The sequence below is a fragment of the Perca flavescens genome, chromosome 11 (genome assembly GCF_004354835.1).
Source record: "Perca flavescens isolate YP-PL-M2 chromosome 11, PFLA_1.0, whole genome shotgun sequence".
NCBI classification, from domain to species: Eukaryota; Metazoa; Chordata; class Actinopteri; order Perciformes; family Percidae; genus Perca; species Perca flavescens.
This window is the reverse complement of record NC_041341.1, coordinates 21,296,785-21,317,103: the sequence shown is the minus strand read 5'-3', so window position 1 is coordinate 21,317,103 and position 20,319 is coordinate 21,296,785. Positions and strand designations below refer to the sequence as shown.

The 20,319-nt window shown below is 40.1% G+C and overlaps 1 protein-coding gene across 2 annotated transcripts; it reads left to right on the top strand.

Moving 5' to 3' along the window:
• Positions 1 to 250: 250 nt before the first annotated feature.
• On the top strand, positions 251 to 18,166 carry xirp2b (xin actin binding repeat containing 2b). 2 transcript variants are annotated; one of them, XM_028590798.1, is made up of 9 exons: positions 251 to 389; positions 4,041 to 4,206; positions 4,734 to 4,862; positions 5,514 to 5,603; positions 5,889 to 5,946; positions 6,043 to 6,131; positions 6,594 to 15,945; positions 16,482 to 16,612; positions 16,706 to 18,166. In XM_028590798.1, exons 3-8 carry the CDS (start codon positions 4,737 to 4,739, stop codon positions 16,571 to 16,573), a joined length of 9,807 nt encoding a protein of 3,268 aa, XP_028446599.1. In that variant the 5' UTR covers positions 251 to 389; positions 4,041 to 4,206; positions 4,734 to 4,736; the 3' UTR covers positions 16,574 to 16,612; positions 16,706 to 18,166. The 2 variants fall into 2 exon arrangements, with proteins under 2 accessions (XP_028446599.1, XP_028446598.1); XM_028590797.1 differs by having other exon boundaries at positions 16,479 to 16,612.
• Positions 18,167 to 20,319: the final 2,153 nt, after the last annotated feature.

The following is a 20,319-nucleotide window of genomic DNA, read 5'->3' as shown; positions in this document are numbered from 1 at the left end:
TATGCAATGCACTCTGATGAAAGCTGTGATGATGAAACCAGGGTGACCTGATTTATTAGTACACAAGCGTCTTCAGAGGAGTCACAGGAAGTATTTCCATATGGATTTTTTAGGGACTTGACATTGGAGGCACGGAGGCCTAGCTCTCTAAAAAAAAACACACCCCAGGCCCTTCTTTTGCAAGTGGGCGGGGGGTCTAAAATAAAATCAGCTGTCACTGTCTACTCGTTTGGACAGAGGTGAACACATAGTACTGGAGCTGGTCTCCGACACTGACTGGGATTTGCTTTGGCTTGGAACGACCCTGCAGGCCGGGGGTGCAGTGGCCTTCGAGTGGGATTTTTATGTGCTGAGCTCTTTTTTTTGTATTTCATTATCCTCCTTACCTGGTAGGTGATGAACACTCTGAGAGCTGTGTTTGAGTTGAGTGGAATTTTGTAAAAAAAAAAAAAATATATATATATATATATATATATATATATATGTATATATATAATAATTGATTTTGGCTTTTTAAATGATGTTTTTATGTTAATAATTTTGCATCCACAAAATGTAATGCATTGTAAAATCTCCTTAATTTCTGCAGAGAAAAACATGAAAGACTGGCACTGTAATATTGATACTCTAAAATGAATTCCCATTGTCCTCGTGTTGAGTACACTTCCACTCAAAATACAGAATACAGAGGCAAAATATAAATCTTATGTCCGTAACACTAAATTAACTCTGGATTTTTACCTTATAGGAGGGATTAGATTTATTCTAACTTATTCCTAAATAGATGGAGTTCTGAGCTGTTTGTACCAAGGCCAGCACTTCTATCTGCCATGCTCTACTTCATGGTCCCCAGGCAAGCCACGAAATGAAGAATACTGCAGAGAATTTCAAATACAGAATTACACAAACACAAGGTCATCAATGCAGGCTCTATAGAAAATCTTTTGGAAAAAGAAAGCCTTGACCTACAAGCTTTCCTCTATATTTCACTGAGAAACACGACCCTTCATGGTTACGTTTAAAATAGGCTTGATTTATTTTTGCAAGTACATGGCGCCTAGATTACTTCACTTTCTTGTTATTTGAGCTCTCAACGTGTCATGAGATAGCCTCAGACTGTTGACAGATTTTTGTTGGCTACAAATTTGAGTTCCTACCACAATAAATTCTGTGAGTCCATGCCCTCAATATTTAACTTTATGCTGCAGTGCAGAATTTTCCACTCATAAAGTTTCACTGCCAAAGTGAAGATTTGAACTAAAATATGTACTGTAAGTAACTAGAATTCTCTCATTTTAGAGCTGTGTTATCTATCTTAATTGGCTGATTGGTTCACACAAACATAACTACCATTCCTCCAAGACTAAAATACATCATACTATGGGGACTGGTGAGCTACAAATCAAGCATAGCAAAACAAATATGTCAATGGAAAGCAGCTAACAACAGTCCAGTGCTCCAATAGATATTCTAAAATGTGTGTTTGCCATGAAATTTAGAGAGTAGCATTAATGGGTTTACCATTTTCATATTCACAAGCCCACTATTCAGCTTACTTTTAAATATCTTCACGTTCAGCTCTCTGCTAACTCCAAAAATTGGGGTGTTTTGATCTGATTTGGTATTTCATTGGGTCTGTTCTTTATTTAGATTTCAGTACTTTGAGAAATGATATGCAGTGATTAAATCTGTCTTTTGCTGTCAAAAATGATATTAAAGATGTGAAATATAATCTCATGTCGCCAGTCTGGCAGCTTCTGCTGACATTATTCTTGATATTACAATGAGTTGGATATACACATGGCTTCGTGTAGTGCTAATTCAACACAGAGCAGAGCTGCGATAACGATTTATGTATGCTGTTAGCCTTCAGAGTAATGGATAGTCTTATTTTGACGCTGTACTTTTATCAAACAGCAAAACAGTCTGTATTCATATTTCATCCTCTTATTTGCATCAGCACATTTATATCCACAAGTGAACTGAGGTGTGAATACTTTGAATTTGATAACATAGACAAAAATGTTTTGTCAGCAATTGGCCCGATATGGAGTTGGAGTTATGGAGTTGGAAAAGTCAACAATCACACTGACTGTCTTTAGGCAGATTTTAATACCCTGCAAGTTAACAATAATGTTCCTTTGTTTCTGGACTGTTTGTTGATGCAATTTTAGACATAACACATAATACTGCCTAAAATGAAAATGAAAAATCTTCATGGCTGCTAATACCACTTCCCAAATAATCCCCTAAACCAGGGGTTCCCAACCTGGGGTCCGGGCACCCCCAGGGGGGCGGCAAAGATCACAATGGGGGCGCAAGTCTTTATCTGGTTTGAGGTTGAGGTAAAAAAAAAATATTTGCACATGTTAAACAATATGATAATACACTAGAATATATAATGTATACAAAAGTCTGTATGAAAACTATATATTTTGTTGTATGCTTGTTTTTCCTTCTGCCACGGCATCACATCACGGGCTCACGGGTTGGGAATCACTGACCTAAACCCCTTAATACATTTCTATGCTGATTTGAAGCATAGTCTACAAGCAGTGTCTTTATTGACTTTGATATGAGTTACTGAGTAGTATGAGTGAATATGAGTATGGTAACACTGATTTTATGCAAGTCATGTCTTTCTTAAAAACTCAATGTGATCTAAGTGACCATTTCAAGGGGCTATTGAATCCCCTGGGGAACACTGTTAGAGAAGGATTATTTTGGACAAAACCATCAGTTCAGTTGGGATTGGCTCTAAATGCTTTCACTTTCACTCAGAGGAGGCATGGATCAAACTCACCTCACATCATGATTAAATAGCAGTCACTCTGGACAGTTTGAAGGTTGTTTATGATTATTCATCCTGCACATCTTGTGAGTAACTGAATGTCAGGAGACAGGTGTGTAATTGGTTTAAATAACATCCCTGTAGAGAATTTCAAATGACTCACAAGGCATCATTTACAAGAGCACCACGTGCACTATGGTAGCACCTTTAAAGCACTACTGGAGAATGAATTCGGTTGTCAATATATATCTAAAAGCTGAACAAATATCACTAATTTTATTCAAAATAGTAAATATTTTTTATGACAGACTGGTGCTTGTGTGCATTACTTTATTATTATTAGAATCTATGTAGAATATGAACCATGTGCAATATACTGGAATATACTAAACCAGGCTTATATTGTCAAAAAGAAAAAGGTCCCTCCTCTGTACTGCTTTAAAAAAAAACAACCGCACAAACAGGGATCTGCAGACTGTCCTCACACAGAAAACGACCATATAGGTCGATTGTGCAAGCAGCTTGTAATGACCCATATTTTTGTTTGCTGTTAGGCGGCGACCTCTCGTGATCATGGTAATTATTACGGGAGCAAGTGAGGAAGTGAGCTGACAAGTATAAGAGCGCCAAAAAACAAAAGGGAATTTCATTCAACAGACCATGGTTTTTATCCCTTTGTGCCCCGTGTGAAACCAAAAGTCAACTTTTTTAAATTAATCAACTTTTACGGACCTTAGTCCATGCTGCAATTAAGTCCTTATTTTAGTAGTTTTACGCAGATAGGGAAACTTACAAATTACAATTACTCACGTTACTGTTATTGATTAGTTTTTTTGTGTACTTTTACTTTTTAAATCTATAATTTTACTTACGTACTCTGCTACATTTTAAATCACATCCATTACTGAGTAAAAAAAAAAAGTAAGTAAAAAAGGTCTAGCCTTAAGTCTTTTTGTTACCTCAACTTAACTAGTTCCGTTTAACAATGTTAACTATGTGTTTAAAACTTCGACTGTTACGTTAAATAGAATGGTCACATGATTAAAAGTGCCACTGCGGTCACGTTTTACGGTCACATTCACAGTGCTGCAGTAAACATAACGGTGATGTATGGAATTTTTCATTTTGGGAGTCATTGAACATGTTAAATCACTAAGTATGGTGTGCTACCTCTAAGTAACTGAATTATACCTAATCACACACAAGAGAAGCATGTTATTGAACAGTTTATTGGGTATTTGTGCCATAGCTGCTGGCAGCGCAGGTTGAACCAGGACAGGACTTCCTGAAAGAGATATATAAACCAGAGGAACCGGATTCACTCTGTGGACTCAGAGGTCATCCCACTGACCGACTGTGAGGCCGTGTACCAGCCAGCTGTCTCCAAGCAAGCAGATAACACCATCCCCGGCGGGGTACTTTAGTTTGTGCATGGACATGTATTGTTTCTATTACAACATGTAGCTACAGTACCTGCCAGAGCTGCCTGCATTAAAAAGAGCATTTGTGCAATTAGAAGCAAACTTTCTTTGGGCAATTATAATGGTTTGCTTGCTTTCCTGTTGTATGCTGTATAGTGTATTATTTAGCTGCTACAGGGCATCCATGGTTTCACAGTAGCTGGTCACCATTATTGTTGGTGTTGTCATGCAGTATTATTGGAGGTGATGACAGTTTTGCAGCTGGGGAAAATATAAATAGAGGGAAACATGAGAATCCCCTCATAGGGCAGAATATAGAAAAAGGTTGCAGAAAATATTGTTGCTTTACTTTGAAAAAACTCTCACAATTCCTTATGTAAATTTGGAACTATTACTTGAACAGCATATTATATGAGTTTGAATATGTGAGAGAGCCAGATACACATGCCATTAGCTCCACCACGTTTGATTTCAGGTCATGTTGAAGTGGAGGTAGCTAATGATATTTCCTGCTTCATTAGGTCATGGAGGAGTCGGAGGTCTGCTCCCTGCCTGGGGGACTTGCCAGTGTGAGGAAACAATTTGAGACCCAGGAAACTGCAACATCACACAATGTAACCCAGTTCCATTTTCATCACAGAAGTGTGCAGGTACACATGTAGAACACAGTATATTCATTCATGAGGCTGAGAGCATGAAAGAGATGATGTGGTCGAATGACGGTAACATTTCTTCTTACCTGGGCATGTTTACATTTAGCTTTAGAGTTGCGTGACTGCATTGAGAGCTTTGCAAGTAAAATATGTAAATGTAGGCTGAATATTAACACTGAGGCTCTTATTACATCTTATTGCACTAATACTAAAGTGTGTAGCAAAGTGTGTGGGTTTAGGAGACAGACATTACTTGACATTTCTAACAACTTTCCCTTCAGGGTGCTTTTTATATTTTAGCTCCATCCGGTTGATAGAAACTTTACAACACATTAGATAGGAATCTTATTTCTTATTTTGCTATGGTACAGTGTGAGTGAACAGCTTGACACATTCTGTGTCATTTGGTCTCCATCTGTGATTAGTCATTTCAAACTGCAGTGAGCAATCTGGTCTAGCATCTTCTCTGCATGGTGTTCAGTTGTGTACTATTAAGCTTTGGCTGGTGGAGTAAATTGGAGTGGAGTAAACTCAAATCTGTGGCAAGAGGGGCAATGTGGTGAAGCCAGACTGAGAGAGTCATCTGTGTGTTTGTGTGGTATGCACACGTTTTCCACTGTTTGACAACTGCTGTCCTCATCCTCACAGGAAATGTCCAACTCTGAAGTGACAGTGTCAAGCAGCAGCAGGCAGGTTGTCCCAGGCAGTCAGCAGCTAAATTTCAACCAAGAAACAATGGTAGTAAACTTTTTTCTGTCCCTGTCCCTGTGCAGCCTGAGAAGGCTTTGCTAATGAGCTAAATACTTTGATTGCCTTGTTGGGTAAAAACTGTAACTGATCGCAAGCAATCACATTTGTGTAATTGGTGTGTGTTTGGTAGTCTCTAACATTTTAGGCTAAGATAGAAACATTCTTTTGAATTGAAACATGTGTAGAATTCATAGGTAAATGATTGGTTGAATTTCTGTGTTTCAGTTTTTTAATCATCGGTATCTTTTTTCCATTTCTCATTTAAAAATGTAGGTGATGTACAGCGATAATACCTTGGCATCTACTTATGAAAACCATCAAAATGAAACAGGTAGGAAGTTGTTGGATATTTATTTTTCTCTGCCATATACACTGTCACTGCCTAACAAAGGCCTGCCTTTCTATTTTTTACTGTGCTGACTTTCAGAAGAGGAGTTTCCCAGGTACACAGCAAAAGAACTGAGGGATCGCTTTGAAAAAACAATAGAAGAGGCTGCTCCACAGAAACCAATTAAGGTACGCATTTCCATTTCACTTGAGTTAGGCAAAAGTATTGCAAATATGAAGGGAAAGCATATAAAATTTAGGGTAAGTTAATTTTAAGATAATAAATATACTATAAGATAATAAGATTTAAGTCTGGGTTGATTTGGCAACACCTGTGGTTACTGGTGGTAACAGCAAGTGTGGTTAAACAGCAAACATTCCACGAGCACCTTCTTTGTTAGCTGTTTTAATAAAAAAAGTCAGTCAAAAATAATCGTAGGTTCCAATGGTTCTATTCATACAATGCCATTAACCTTGGATTCACAGGTGTTCTGCTGTGTTAGATTATTCATTTTTTATGATGTAATTTTTACACTTTATCTGCAAGTGTTACAACAAGGTGAAATATAATGCACATATAACTCTGTTATGGGGTAATGTGATGGATTTATAGTTATTCACCCGTAAATATCATTTTTGTTCCTTAAAAAGATTGGACGTGATATCAATCGATCTAAGTGGTCCTCAAATGTGACACAAAGCAACACCATGACTAGAGAGGTTTATGGAGCATCCGCCACTGAGGCAGCAGAAGAGATATCAGCTGAAGTGATGGATTATGAGGACTTTCCGCCCCCACCACCTGAGGATTCCGACTATTTTCCACCCCCGCCTCTAAATTTACTAGAAATGCCATCAGACAGTGAAAATATTTCAGCATGCCATTACTCACCTGGGCCTCCGGAACCGGCAAACCCCTCCAAATACTTATTCAGCAAAGAGGCTTACTTCAATCAGAGGAGTATGCATGAGCTGAAACGTCTTTGCAAGCACATTCATCCTGAGGTTCGTAAGAATATAGAGAAGGAATACTACAGTGATTACAATGAAACTGAGAACAACCAGTTAGAGAACCAAGAGTACATGTATGAGAATGATGGTGATAGTCCTGATGATATCAATGATGAAGAATACATGGATTGGGAAGAGATTCTTCCTGGGGAGGTGCAGGCGATGCGATGGAAGTTTGAAAATAAGCCACTGGACACCATTAAAGATGAGACTCCTGATGAGGATGATGACAACAACAAAATAACTGAACAGGAAATGATTCTTGGAAAAGATGTGAGACGTACAGCTTGGATGTTTGAGACCAAGCCAATGGATGAGCTGAGTTTACACAATATCAACTCGACAGAATATAAAAACAAATTCAACAAATTTGATAAAGGAGATGTCCGCGCTGCAGCGTGGTTATTTGAAACCCAAACAATGGGCACCCTAAATAAAATGCATAAGGAGGAGGATTTAACAAAAGAGATTGTCTTTACAGAGGAGGATGGAAATGCTACTATTTACATGATTGACAATAAGTACATGGAAAGCCTTGGCCACACTGAGACCATTGATGAGAGCCACCTCTTGAGTCTGAGGTCAGTATTAGAAGAAATTAATGGAGAGGTGAAAACTGTTACGAGCACTTTTGACACTCAGTTTAAATGTATCATTATGGGACAATCGAGCCAAATGCTGGAGATTAAGTCTGTGCGTAAAATTGAAAGTGAATTGGAGAACTCCATTGCTTCACGTTGGCTTTTTGATACCCAACCCCTGGACATGACAAACAGAGAATCTACATCTTTGAAACTTGTGTGTAGTCTTTCCATGGAGGACAGCAATAAGGGAGACTGGGGCAGGTGGTTGTTTGAGATAAAGACATTAAATTCTCTCAATGAGTGGGAAAGCTCAAAAATGGAGAAGAAAGAGATTAGTGGAGCCGATGTGCGCAAGCATTGCTTAGTGTTTGAAACCCAACCAATGGATTCTCTGAAGGATGACTCCAATTCAAGATCCCAGTCTATTGAAGAAATTATCGGGGGCAATGTTAGATCTGCGAGGCACTTTTTTGAAAGCAGCCCTCGAGTGGAGAGGAAAACTGGCCCTGAGGTCGGAAAACTTCAAAAGGCTAAAGTAAATGAAGAAATGAAAGGCGATGTGAGACACCAAAAGTGGCGCTTTGAGAGTCAACCTCTAGAGCACATAAGAGAGGGGAAGAAAAAGGTTACCCGCACTGTAAATGTTGAGGACGACCTCACACAGGAGGATGGCACAAGCTGCAAGGCAGATGTTCGTAAGAACTGCTGGGTATTTGAGACTCAGCCAATGGATACTTTAAAAGATGATTCAAATACTCAGCCCCTGACAAAAGAGGATATTATTGCAGGTAATGTAAAATCAGCCAGAAATTATTTTGAAACGTTTCCAACTGAGGAGTTGAATGAGCTTGCAGAGGTGGGCAAACTGAAAAAAACAGAAGCACTTAATGAGGAGAGGGGTGATGTTAGACATCAGAAATGGCGATTTGAAAGCCAACCACTGGAGCATATTCAACAGGAAAGGAAGGACGTCATCCGAACAATTGACCTAGAAGAAATTGATAGAGTTGATGTCTCAAACTACAAGCAAATCTTTGAGAGCACAGATCTAAACTGTAAGGATGAATCTCAAAAGATTCTCATAGAGGGTGTAACATCTGGTTCTGTGAAATCAAATAAAAACCTGTTTGAGTCTACTTCACTGTATGCCATGCAAGACAGCTCAGGACACTTCCATGAGGTGAAAACAGTGCGGCGGGAAGAGGTTGTGAAAGGAGATGTAACAACATGCAAGTGGATGTTTGAAACAAGACCAATTGACCAGTTTGATGAAAGCATTAATAAATACCAAATTATCAAGGGCATATCCAAAGAAGAAATAGAGTCTGGTGATGTTAAAACTGCAAAGTGGTTGTTTGAAACACAGCCTCTTGATGCTATTAAGTACTTCAGCAATATTGAAGATGAAGAGGTTGTGAGGACAAGAAGTAATCTCGATTTCATGAAGGGTGATGTCAAAACCTGCAAGTGGCTATTTGAGACAAAACCAATTGACATCCTGTATGAAAGAGCGGAGTTAAAGGGTGAAAATGAACCTGAAGAAATGCATAAGGGAGACGTCAAAACCTGCACATGGCTTTTTGAGACACAAGCACTCGATAGTATCCACGATGAGACAGAGACCATTTTAAAAACATGCACTGTCAATCAAGAGGACATTAGAGGAAAGGATGTAAGAACGGCTTGTTTTCTCTTTGAGACAGAGAAACTGGAAAACCTCACCGGAGAGGAGACAGGCTCTTTTAAGCGTGTCACCGAGATAGACATTGCGTCTGGGGATGTGTCAGGGATGAAATACATTTTTGAAAACCAAACGTCTGATATCATGACTTCTACATCTGAGGAGGTAATGCAAAAGCTCAAGAGAGTTCAGACTGAGGACATACAAAAAGGAAACGTGGTGAACTGCAAATGGCTCTTTGAAAACCAATCCATAGATACAATCCACGATAGCCAAGAGGAATTTATTAACAGCCGCACAGTGAATGATGTACAAGGAGGAGATGTAGATAAGGGACGTTTCATTTTTGAGACCTACTCCTTAGATGAAATTCAGGAGACAGACACAGAGCTGATGAAAATGCGAAAAATTGTCCGTGATAAAGATGAAAAGGGCGATGTGAGAAATTACACCATGATGTTTGAAAACCAGCCCCTTTACGCCATTCAGGACAAAGAGGGCATTTACCACGAGGTCACCACTGTCACAAGCGAGGAAGTAACACGAGGAGATGTTGTCGGAACCCGGTGGAAGTTTGAAACCAAGCCCCTTGACACCATCAAGGACACAGATGAGGTTTATATCATTAAATCTGTCACACAACAGGATGTGCAAAAAGGAGATGTCACGTCTGCCAAGTGGAAATTTGAGACACAACCTCTCGACAGGATTGCTGAAGAGAAGAAGGCTTTCATAAAAACTGTGGATGATATTCAGGGAGGCAATGTAAGGATGAACAAAGATCGTTTTGAGTCTGACGCACTGTCACAGGAATCTGTTAGAACGGTTAATGTGAGTGAAATACAAAAAGGTGACGTCAGGTCTGCGAAATGGAGATTTGAAACCCAGTCCATTGACAAAATAAGAAGCATGAGCTCTGAAAATCTGATTGAAACAGTTAAAAAGGAGGAGGTTGAAAAGGGAGATGTCAAACATTCAGTCTGGCTCTTTGAGAAAAATCCTCTTGACCACATTAAAGAGGTAAATGAGGATGAAGGTACAACCATCACATCACAAGAGGAGATTTCCAAAGCGGATGTAAAAACAACAACGTGGCTCTTTGAAACGACACCATTTGACGACTTTAACGAGACAAAAATGGAGAAGACTGAAATCCTGGGTAAGAGTGTCAAGGGAACTCTTGAGGAACTTTATAGTCAGAAAATGGTGAAGTCACAGGGAATACTCATTGAAGCTGATGAAATAGGTGATGTTAGGATGGCAAAATATCAGCTAATGAATAAGCAGGCACCGGAAATTCAGCGAGAGGATGTCATCAGGGGAGATCTGCAGACTATTATGATGAACCTGCTGAACAGACAGGAAAGACAGGAGCAGCAAATAGTCATAGATTCAGAAGAGAAGGGTAATATCAGTTCTACGGTGCATCAACTTTTCAACCAAGAGAAAGGCAGCAGTATTGAAAGAGAGGAAGTATTACGAGGTGACATTCAGGAAGCTATAAACAACCTTTTCCATGAGAGTGGTTCAGCCAAACATGGAATACTCATCCAGGAGGATGAGAAAGGAGATGTGCAGATGACATTATATTCCCTTCTCAATAAACAAGAGAATGTTAATGTTGAAAAAGAGGACATTGTAAGAGGGGATATAAAGAGTGCTCTTCAAAGTCTGTCCAGCTCAGACAAGACAGATCAGGCAGTGAAGATAAAGGTAGATGAGGCTGAAAAAGGGAATGTCAACTTTTACTCCACATGCATCGAATCTGGGGCTCTCGACTATCTTAAAGAGCTCCATGTAGGACCTGATGAGACTCTACCGGACAGAGCAGAAAAAGAGAAGATCATTGGAGGCGACATCAAGAACACTAAACTTATCCTTGGCCGTAAACAAATGCAAATTGAGCGTACTGTGGAGGATGTTATACCCGGTGATGTTCACAACACGGTGAAGGTTTTCATGTCAGAGCCAACCCTCCCACTGGAAAGAGTCCAAAAGGAAGAGATAGTCAAGGGCGATTTAAGAGCTGTTTTAAATTCATTGTCTGAATCAGCGAATCAGACAGTTGTTGTAGAGAAAGAGGAGGTCGTGAAAGGCAACATACCGAAAACCCTGCGGTGTCTCGAGAGGGCTCAAAAGCGGTACAAAGAGGTGGACAAGCCAGATATCATACCTGGAAATATCAAAGGGGCTCTGAGATCTCTTGAGAAATCATCGACATCCAGAGTTGAAGCTGCTGTCGAGGATTTAGTTTCTGGAGATGTGAGGGCCACATTGAAATCTCTGGAGCTGGCAAAGCAAGTGGTGAAGGAAGTTGAAAAGGAAGAAATTGTGAGGGGCGATATTCGCACAGCAATGCAAAGTCTGCACGATGCCTCCAGTGAGAGGAGGACATGTCAACAGGGAATAGATGTTCAGGGAGACGTCAAAGGAACGATCCAGCTCTTAATGGAGGCTCCGCCTTCACCGAGGATGGAAAGGAGCCCAAGCCTCGAGCGTGATGTAAAGGGTGATGTGAAGATGTCAATTAAGTCGTTATATGAGATGCAGGAGCAATCCCAGCTGGGAAAAGAAGAAGTGATAAAGGGCGATGTTAAAGGCACTATTAAATCGCTGTTGGAAACAGCACAGCGTGAAGCTCCCAAAGTCAGACTTGGATCATACAGAAGAGTTCGAGTCAAGCAGAGCCCTCCAGTTAAAAACCTAAATGCTGATGCACAGAGGAACATACAAAAGATAAAAACTGCTAATTCAGTTGAGACATCAAAAGAAAATCACTCCATCTCTAATGAAACTGATATTGTTAGAACAATGTCAAGTTCTGTGCAGCAGTCTGCTCAGCAATCAACTGTGGTGGAGCATAGAACGATTACCCAAAACCATGGCATCAAAACATTAAAGACAGAGTTTCGTAATCTAAAGTCGAAGGGAAAGGGAACAAAAAAACTAGACAAAACCAAAGTAAAGACTGGTGATTACATCATAAACTCACAAACACCGGAGCCTGATCTGCCTCTCCCACCTCCACCTCCACCGGTGGCAGACACTGACCTTCCTCCTCCTCCTCCCTCTGTTGATTCTGACATTGATCACCTTCCTCCTCCACCACCACCACTCACCAGTGAGCAGGACTTCCTCCCACCTCCTCCATCTCAACAAGAACTGGAGAGCATGCCAGCACAGGCAATTCATACTTCACCAGCAAAAGCAAAAAAGATGATGGTCAAAAAAGTGAAAGCTCCTGTTTTACACCAGGTCCAGAAGCTGGAGCCTAAAGTGGAATTCAGTCAAACACAACAGGTGGAGGTTAAATCGGAGAAAGTGGTAGAAATGAACCGAAAAGAATCGAAAACAACACATACATCAAAAACTGTTTCATGTGAAATCCCTCCTCCGCCTGAGTCACAACCACTAAAGAAAGTTTGCATCTCTCCTGTGAAATTTACCCCTCCTCCCTCTCCTCCGCCTATCAGAGGGAAAATGAGTAAATTTAACACTCCATTAATAAAAGCAGAAGGAAAGTACAGGAAGCTGGTGGAGGAAAACACCCCCCCAACCACTCCAACACCCACTTACATACATGACTCAGTTACTGCTTCTCTTGATATGCTCTCCACCAGTGATGTAGAGCAGTCAAATAACAACACATCAGAAATCACAACAGAGAGAGTTGAAAAGTCTGGATTGTGTGTTCATTCAGATTCCCAATCCTGTGATTTATCCAAGCATGTTGTAGTTGCAAATACAACCCAGAGCAATGTCAGCACTTGCCATGAGAAAATCCTCACAGATTCAACAGTTACATTGTCTGCCAAACAACAAATTGTCTCATCTGTCTCAGCTGTTAGACAACAGATGCATACGACGACACAGAAAACAGTTTCTGTTTCCTCCAAGCAGTCTGCTCAGTCTGTCATGGTTGACAAAGTCCAGACCTCAATCACCGATGTCACAAAAACTGAAAATATGATGGCTGATAGAAAGAAGGATTCCAAAAATCAGAAAACAAAGAGCTCCAACAAGTCTGAAGATAAAAGTCAAGTCAAATCAAGTGAATCTGAGAAAAAAGACAAAAATGTAAAGTCTAAATCACCACAGCGCGATAACAAGAACCAAGAGAAAGTTTCTAAAGAGCCCATGCAAACAGAAAAGGCTGCCACTTCTACAAATAGTAAAGCAAGCAAACCAAACCAAAAGGTGAAAAAGAACAATAAGCAAGAAAGACAAGTAGAGAGAAAATCACCCATTGAGAGTGAGAGTATTTCACAAGATGTCAAGGTGGAAGTGAAGGAAGCTACTGAGGTGAAAGTGATCAGTGAACCTAAAGAAGTTAAGACAGAGCTAAAGCAGGGGATTAAGAAAGTTACTTCCTCTCCTGCTGCTGAATCCACGCCTGCTGTTACTGTTAGCAAGACTGACAGCCAACCAGAAACTCCGGCTCAAGCAAAGAAGAAAAAGAAGTCCAAAAAGTCTAAAGGGGGTGCACAGCCAGGTCAAGGTAAAAAAATGTCCACAGAATCACAGACATGTGTTATAGAAACCAAGACAGCAACATCTGAAAAATCCCACCAAACTCAGGAAAAAATTGCAGTTTCCCAAATTCATAAAAGTATAAAAGAAGAGCAGATTCAAGTCAAGAGAGAAATCATTACCACAGAAAGCAAAGACGATCAGAATACCCAGCAACAAAAGGCAGTTCAAAAGCAAGTGAAGGGATCTCAAAAGAAGAAAGGAGTGACAGTTATTAAGCAGAGCGTAGAGGAACCATCAGGAGAAAGTAAGAATGTCCCAATTACAGTGACAGGCGAGTCAGAGCACAATGAACGGATAAAGTCCACAGCAGAGAGAACTGAAGAATCTCAGAGGCGAGAGGTCCAAGTGTTAATCTCTCACATCACAGAGATACAAAGAGTTTCAGAAAATACTGATTCAAAATCTGTGCTCAAAACCATTCCAGATTGGCTCTTGAGTCCGGAAAGTAAGTGTGAACTGGAGGGCTCTGTGGTGGAAAGTGATGCTCAAAAAAGTGAAGAAATTCTTTCAGGTGTGAGGAAACTTGCAGAGGCTAAACTAATGCATCTAGAAGACAATGAGACAATGGAAAAGCATGAGTGTGAGACAGTTTCTGAAAAATCTGTTTCTGGTGGGGCAACGCCAAGAATATCCAAGATCAGTATTGGTTCTGCCAAAATTGAGAACCAAACAAAGAAGAAGACCTCCCATGAAAGACGGAAAGAAGAAGTGAGTCTGAGCAAGTCCGTTGACCTTCGGGCTCCCTCGCCGTTACTGAGGATGCGCTCTCCCTCACCAACGTTCATCACCATCGAATCCACACGAAGAACCGACTCACCCCAGAGAGTAACTCCGTCGCCTACCCTGCTGCATAGGCCACCCACACCTCCCACACCTCCGCCACGCAGGTGTGACACCCCGATATCACGCCTCACAAGAATCACACCCTCTCCGACTTTTGACAGAGCAGAAAATTTGGCTCGACTGAAAGACACGACAGCCAAGCTCTCACGTGGCGTCACGCCACCACCTCTGCTTCCCCAACAAATCTCAGAGAGGAAATCTGAGATTGTGGAATCACCTGCGTCATTCCATCGGCAAATCAAAATCGAGTCCCAACATGTGGAGGCTTCAGGGACACTGATTGCAACTGAAAAGCCCAAAAAGAGTTTATCTGGGGAGGCACAGCAGGCTGATGTAAATTCTTCATATGTAGAAGAAGATCAAGCTAATATTTCAGAGAGTTTGTATGCAAATGAAATACAAAATAGCATTGAGTGCCACATGCCAAGTGACCCAGATCTTATTGATTCTTCAGATATTTCAGAGCCATCATCTGTATCCTTCAAAGAAAAGAGAGAGTTTTTTGAAGAGGCTCAAAAGGCTGAAATTAACAAGACCTATGTGCGAAAGGAGCCCATTGCTATCCCTGAACGATTGGGCCCAGACATGGAAGACTGTGAGGCAGAAAATAAGAACAAAGAAAAGGATGAGCTTCCCAGGGCAGACTTGTATGGTCTTGTAAACAAATTTGAATCACCAGAAGAGAATTTCTTAATCAGAAAAGAGCTTATCCCACTCACAGAGTGGCTTCACAATGACACTGAAAGCACAGATGATGACAAAGAGAAAGAAGATATCCTGGAACAGGAAATGCCAACTTTTGACATCCAGGATATTAAAAATGTTTTTGAACTGGGTGAGGAAAGTTCCTCATTGAGAGAGTTGAAAAAGGATCGGGAGGAGACTGTGTCAAGCCTGAGTGAAACAACAGCTGACACTTCAAAGCGGGAAAGTCCTCCAGAGACAAAGAGAGGCTCACCGCAGAGCACCCCCCTCCCTCCTCAGAAAACTGAGGTAGAAACTGTGCCAGCAGAACCATCAGCCTTCTCTGAAACCAAATCAATCACAGAACATTTCTCAAATGTTGATGAGTTAGGTAACAAGGTCACTGGAACAAGGACAGCTGTCACTGCGCACTCTGAGAGTGTGTCAACCCAACGGGCTCCTTTTTCCTACGCTGATGCAGTAAAAAAACAAGCTTCAGCAATGAAGCAAACAGAAACCTACGATGACGATGCTACTGACAAGTTGCTGAGTAATTTCCACAAAACGTGGACAGAAAGTGAATCCGTTTTCAAAAGTCTTGGCTACACTATTTCTGAGGAGACAACATCACAAGTTGTGTCACATCAGACAAAGATTGTCTCATCTGGTAAATACCTGTACAGCATGAAGCAACAGCAACTAATGGCATTGACTATGTTTGGATGGGATTTCTTTGAATGGGTTTGTGGTGTGTTACAAAAGCAGCATTTCAAATAACTGCATTGTATGAATTGTGAAGGCTTTTCTGTAAAATAAAAATAGTTGGTAATTGGTTGAGAGCTTGCACTTAACTGGATGACAGTTTATTTGTAGTGCTCACAAACAATGCCAAAGTGCTGTTGAGAGACGCATGGATATCTGTGCATGCATGTGTGTAGATGAGTGAATAGAATAAAATCTTAAGGAAAGATAGACCACTACATTTGCTTTTATCAAACAAATGAATTAACCATATCAGGTACATTTTTAAATACAAATGTCATCTATTTTACTGCTTTGTACTAACAATATTTACCATAATAACATAAAGAAAGAAAGAAAAGCCATAGTTGTTGCATTGTGAGGCAACCCAAAGGAAATGCTCTTCCCATGTGATGACCGTAAACATAATCAAATAATTAGCATTTTATCTCTTTCAAGCAGGTTCGAGTTCCAAAGGCGGAGATCTGCACAGTATGTCGGAGGAGAGCTTATCCGATGGATGCTCTGATAGTGGACAAAAAAAAGTACCATAAATCCTGTTTCTGCTGTGAGCACTGCAAAAATAAATTAAGGTAAATATGGCAATCATTTAAATAAATGGTCACCATGGGCACAATTAAACACCTATTTTATTCTAAAAGAAAGGATGTTCTTTTCTCTTGTAGCCTCGGAAATTATGTCTCTCTCCATGGACACTTCTACTGTCTACACCATTACAAACAACTCCTCAAGTCCAACGGGAACTACGATAATGGACTTGGGGAGAAACCTCCCGCAGGAAGTGGTGGACCTATCCCCTCAGATGCGAAACTTGAATGGCGATATTCCATGAGCAGCCTAAGTTCCGTAGACAAAACACACAGCAGTGAAAACGCAATGACAAAAATGTGCGATGAATGCAAACCACACTGCAACAAAATATCTGTAGTTTGGCCGCCACAGGCTGATTCCCCGAAGAAAGCCTTTCAAATAGAAGATGATATTCAGCTAACTAAACCACAGTGGCCCCCTCCTGACAACTCCCCCAAGTCACCCAAACAACAACACAGAAAGGCTGTTCCCAGAAGTGTCCTTTAGAATAAAACCACCCAACTACACACTTCAGTCAAATAAACCCAAAGTAGATGCCCAAAAGAATGAATGGTACAATAAGATGCTCTGAAAGAACTGTCCTGTTGGTACAATTTAGGAAGTGTTTGGTTGGAAGATATACGCAGTCAAGTGATTTAAAAAGGAACATGAAAAGTGATATGAAAAGAAACTGTATATAGCCTACTTGTAAATGGGAATGTGAAGGGAAAAGCATGTTGTAACTGGAATAGTAAGTACTATAGAGATTGATGATGAGAAAGTTTGGAAAGTGGATGTAGACATGAAGCAGTGTGCCTTGAACCACATTTGTTTCATTCACTGTATTTTAGCTTTATTTTTCTTGACATTCAGTGATAAAATTCAGTATTTGATACAACAGGATCAAATCGAATCAGTTTTAACTGCTATAAGAATTGCCATTTGCCTCGTTAGACAAGGTATAGCTAAAAACAGCATCATGACAAAATTAAGATCTGGATCAAATATGAATATTTATTTGGTTTCACTCTACATTTCTGGGTGGAAATGTGTATGTCTAAACCTTACAATTCCCACTGCTCATGAAAGAAGCACACTAAAAAAGTTTTCCAATATAATTTGACTCACTTTTTTTTGGCTTATTGTACAATTCAATCTATTCTTTTGCTAGCATGCCGGTTCATGGAAATAGTTTCATATTGTGGACTCTGTTGTATTATTCTGTCAGGTCTTTTATCTTTCAACATATCAACATTTTTGCATTTGCCTTTTTTAGCACCTGGTGTGCAGACTACTAAAAGCATCTTGGAATTATTTTATTTATAATATTGAAAGTATATAATGTAAACAAGTGAATTGGTGATAATCCTGTTTGTTTTGGACATTTGTATCCTATTTTGAATGACAGATATTTTGCAATGACGAATTATATTTTTTAGTTTAGATGGTTATACCTTGCTTTGTACAAGAAAAGTCCTGATTCTGTCATCCTCACAGACTGGTTTACTTACTTTATTGCTGATCTAAGGGCAATAAAATATTGAATTTATTTGTTTCATGTGTCTTTGAAAGTCTGTTATTCTGCCATCCAAATCAAACCCAAAGAGAAAGTACTATCACAGAGCTTGTCAGGTGTGTCTGGTTGAAGCAGCCTATACAAGGAGACAGAAGCAGGTCAGCAGATCCCTCTCACACTGTCAGTATAATCTCCTTTAGAAGCTGTCCCCACCCTGGAGGGGATTTTGCAACTCATACCACAGGTGTGCCTACAGCAGACTGGGAAATAATTTCCATGTGGGGGAAAAATTTGAAATTGAACATTTAAAAAAAGGAAGATGAGGGACAACTTGGACACATGTAGTGTGATACAGCAGCAGAGTACAGAGCACATACTCTAATTGAATTTTACAGCCAGTTCTAAAAATAAGCTTATGACCAAATTTGGTTACTCACACTCTTACTGCTCCTGAATGTGCACAAGTTTAGCATAGAGTATACTGACCTGTTCACCTAACTGCAAGACTGTAAATATGTTTTTATTTTATATTATATGTCATCATATGTTTGTGACTTAACGTGTGACAAAGTATTTTAAACGTGAATTGAGGGTTTATAAGCTGGTATTTAAAGTAGGAATATAAACAGCATAGTGTGCGGTCTATAGTTTGCCTTATACAGCTGTGACATATGTACATATTAACTTTGGTACATGAAATTACAGTACACAATGGGCCAATATACTGTACTCTTTAGCTTTTTAATACTTTTAAATGTACAGTATATACTTTTGAATTTCAATTTTTTTTAAGTATTCTTTCTATTTATTTTCTACTTCATATTTTGGTTCTTAGTCTTTTCTTTATTTAAAATTAGCCTTTTAGCATAGTCGTATAAGCCACCCAGCAAGGATATACAAGCTTTAAGAGGCCTTACATTCTTTAAGATACATTGTAATTTAAATTATCAGCGCGGACTTGTTTGGCCCATTTAACTATTATGTATGGATGGTTTGGACAGGAGATGTAAAACTGTTTCGAGGAGTTGACTGGAAATTCTCTCACAGCGTCAATCTAGCTTGCTACTACTGTCTGCTTGCAGTCCTCACTTTCTCCCTTTGAGCGGATTGGTAAAGGCTCTATCGGATTACACTCTGATTGGTCGGCTCTCTGTCTCATCAGGCGGTACGTCAGCCCAGTTGCACTAACCATCATGTTTCCTCCCCCCTGGTCGAATAACAGTGCTTTAGGATGCTGGAGCAAAGCAGTAACGTATCATCAGGACCAGAAGTCTGAGTGGGATGGAGACACTGAGTGAGGTAAGCGCGAGGACGCTTTCTGTCTTTTAATGGCGTGTGCTATGCAGGTTGAGCTTCACTTACCCTTTCTTAAGGAATGCGATGCAGTGTGATGGTTGTACTTTTTGTCATTTCTGAAATGATAGTAGATTCGCCGATCCGCAGATAATAATCTGTGCTTCCTCGTTTCCGTGCGCTCATCCGCAGGTTTTCTGTGTCCCGGTTATTGTGGGCTTTGATCTCTGCCTTGCGGTTATACCCTTCTGGGGTCTTTAGTGATGCAGCTACTTTGGCTCAATCCCCGTTTAGCATACACTGATCTCCATCCTATTTGCAAGGGCTTTCACCTCTCCACTTACGGTTAGAAATGCGTAGGTTTTCCAGGACGATGGGAGGTGCAGGGGGTCAAGTTAGACAGGATATCAAACTTTAAAGAGACGTAGGCCTATTTATTGATTTTAATGTCTTTTTTTTCTCATCCCTCTTTTGCAGAGTGCTCGTGCCTCTTAGAACATGTTTAACTCACTCATGTTTCACTCTAACACCAAATCAACTGCATGTCTATGGGGTCCTGTGTGTGCAGTGTGAATGTGTGTATTTCTGGCCTGTGTGTGTGTGTGTGTGTGTGCGCGCGAGCGCGTGTGTCCTGCATAACCTCCTCCTTCATGTGGGTCCTATTTATTCTATTTTAATTAATAAATAATTATTAATTATAGGTCAATAATAAATGTTACTTAGTGAGCCAGACTTTAATGTCCAGCAATATTAGCCCACTAAAAAATAGAAAAGGAGAAAGCTCTGATGGATCTTTCTACTAAGTCAGATGATGTTTTGTGTCATGTCATCTAATGAAGTTTTTGTTTTTGTCATAGATACTACTAATGTTTTCTATCCTTAATATTTATTATGGTAGGC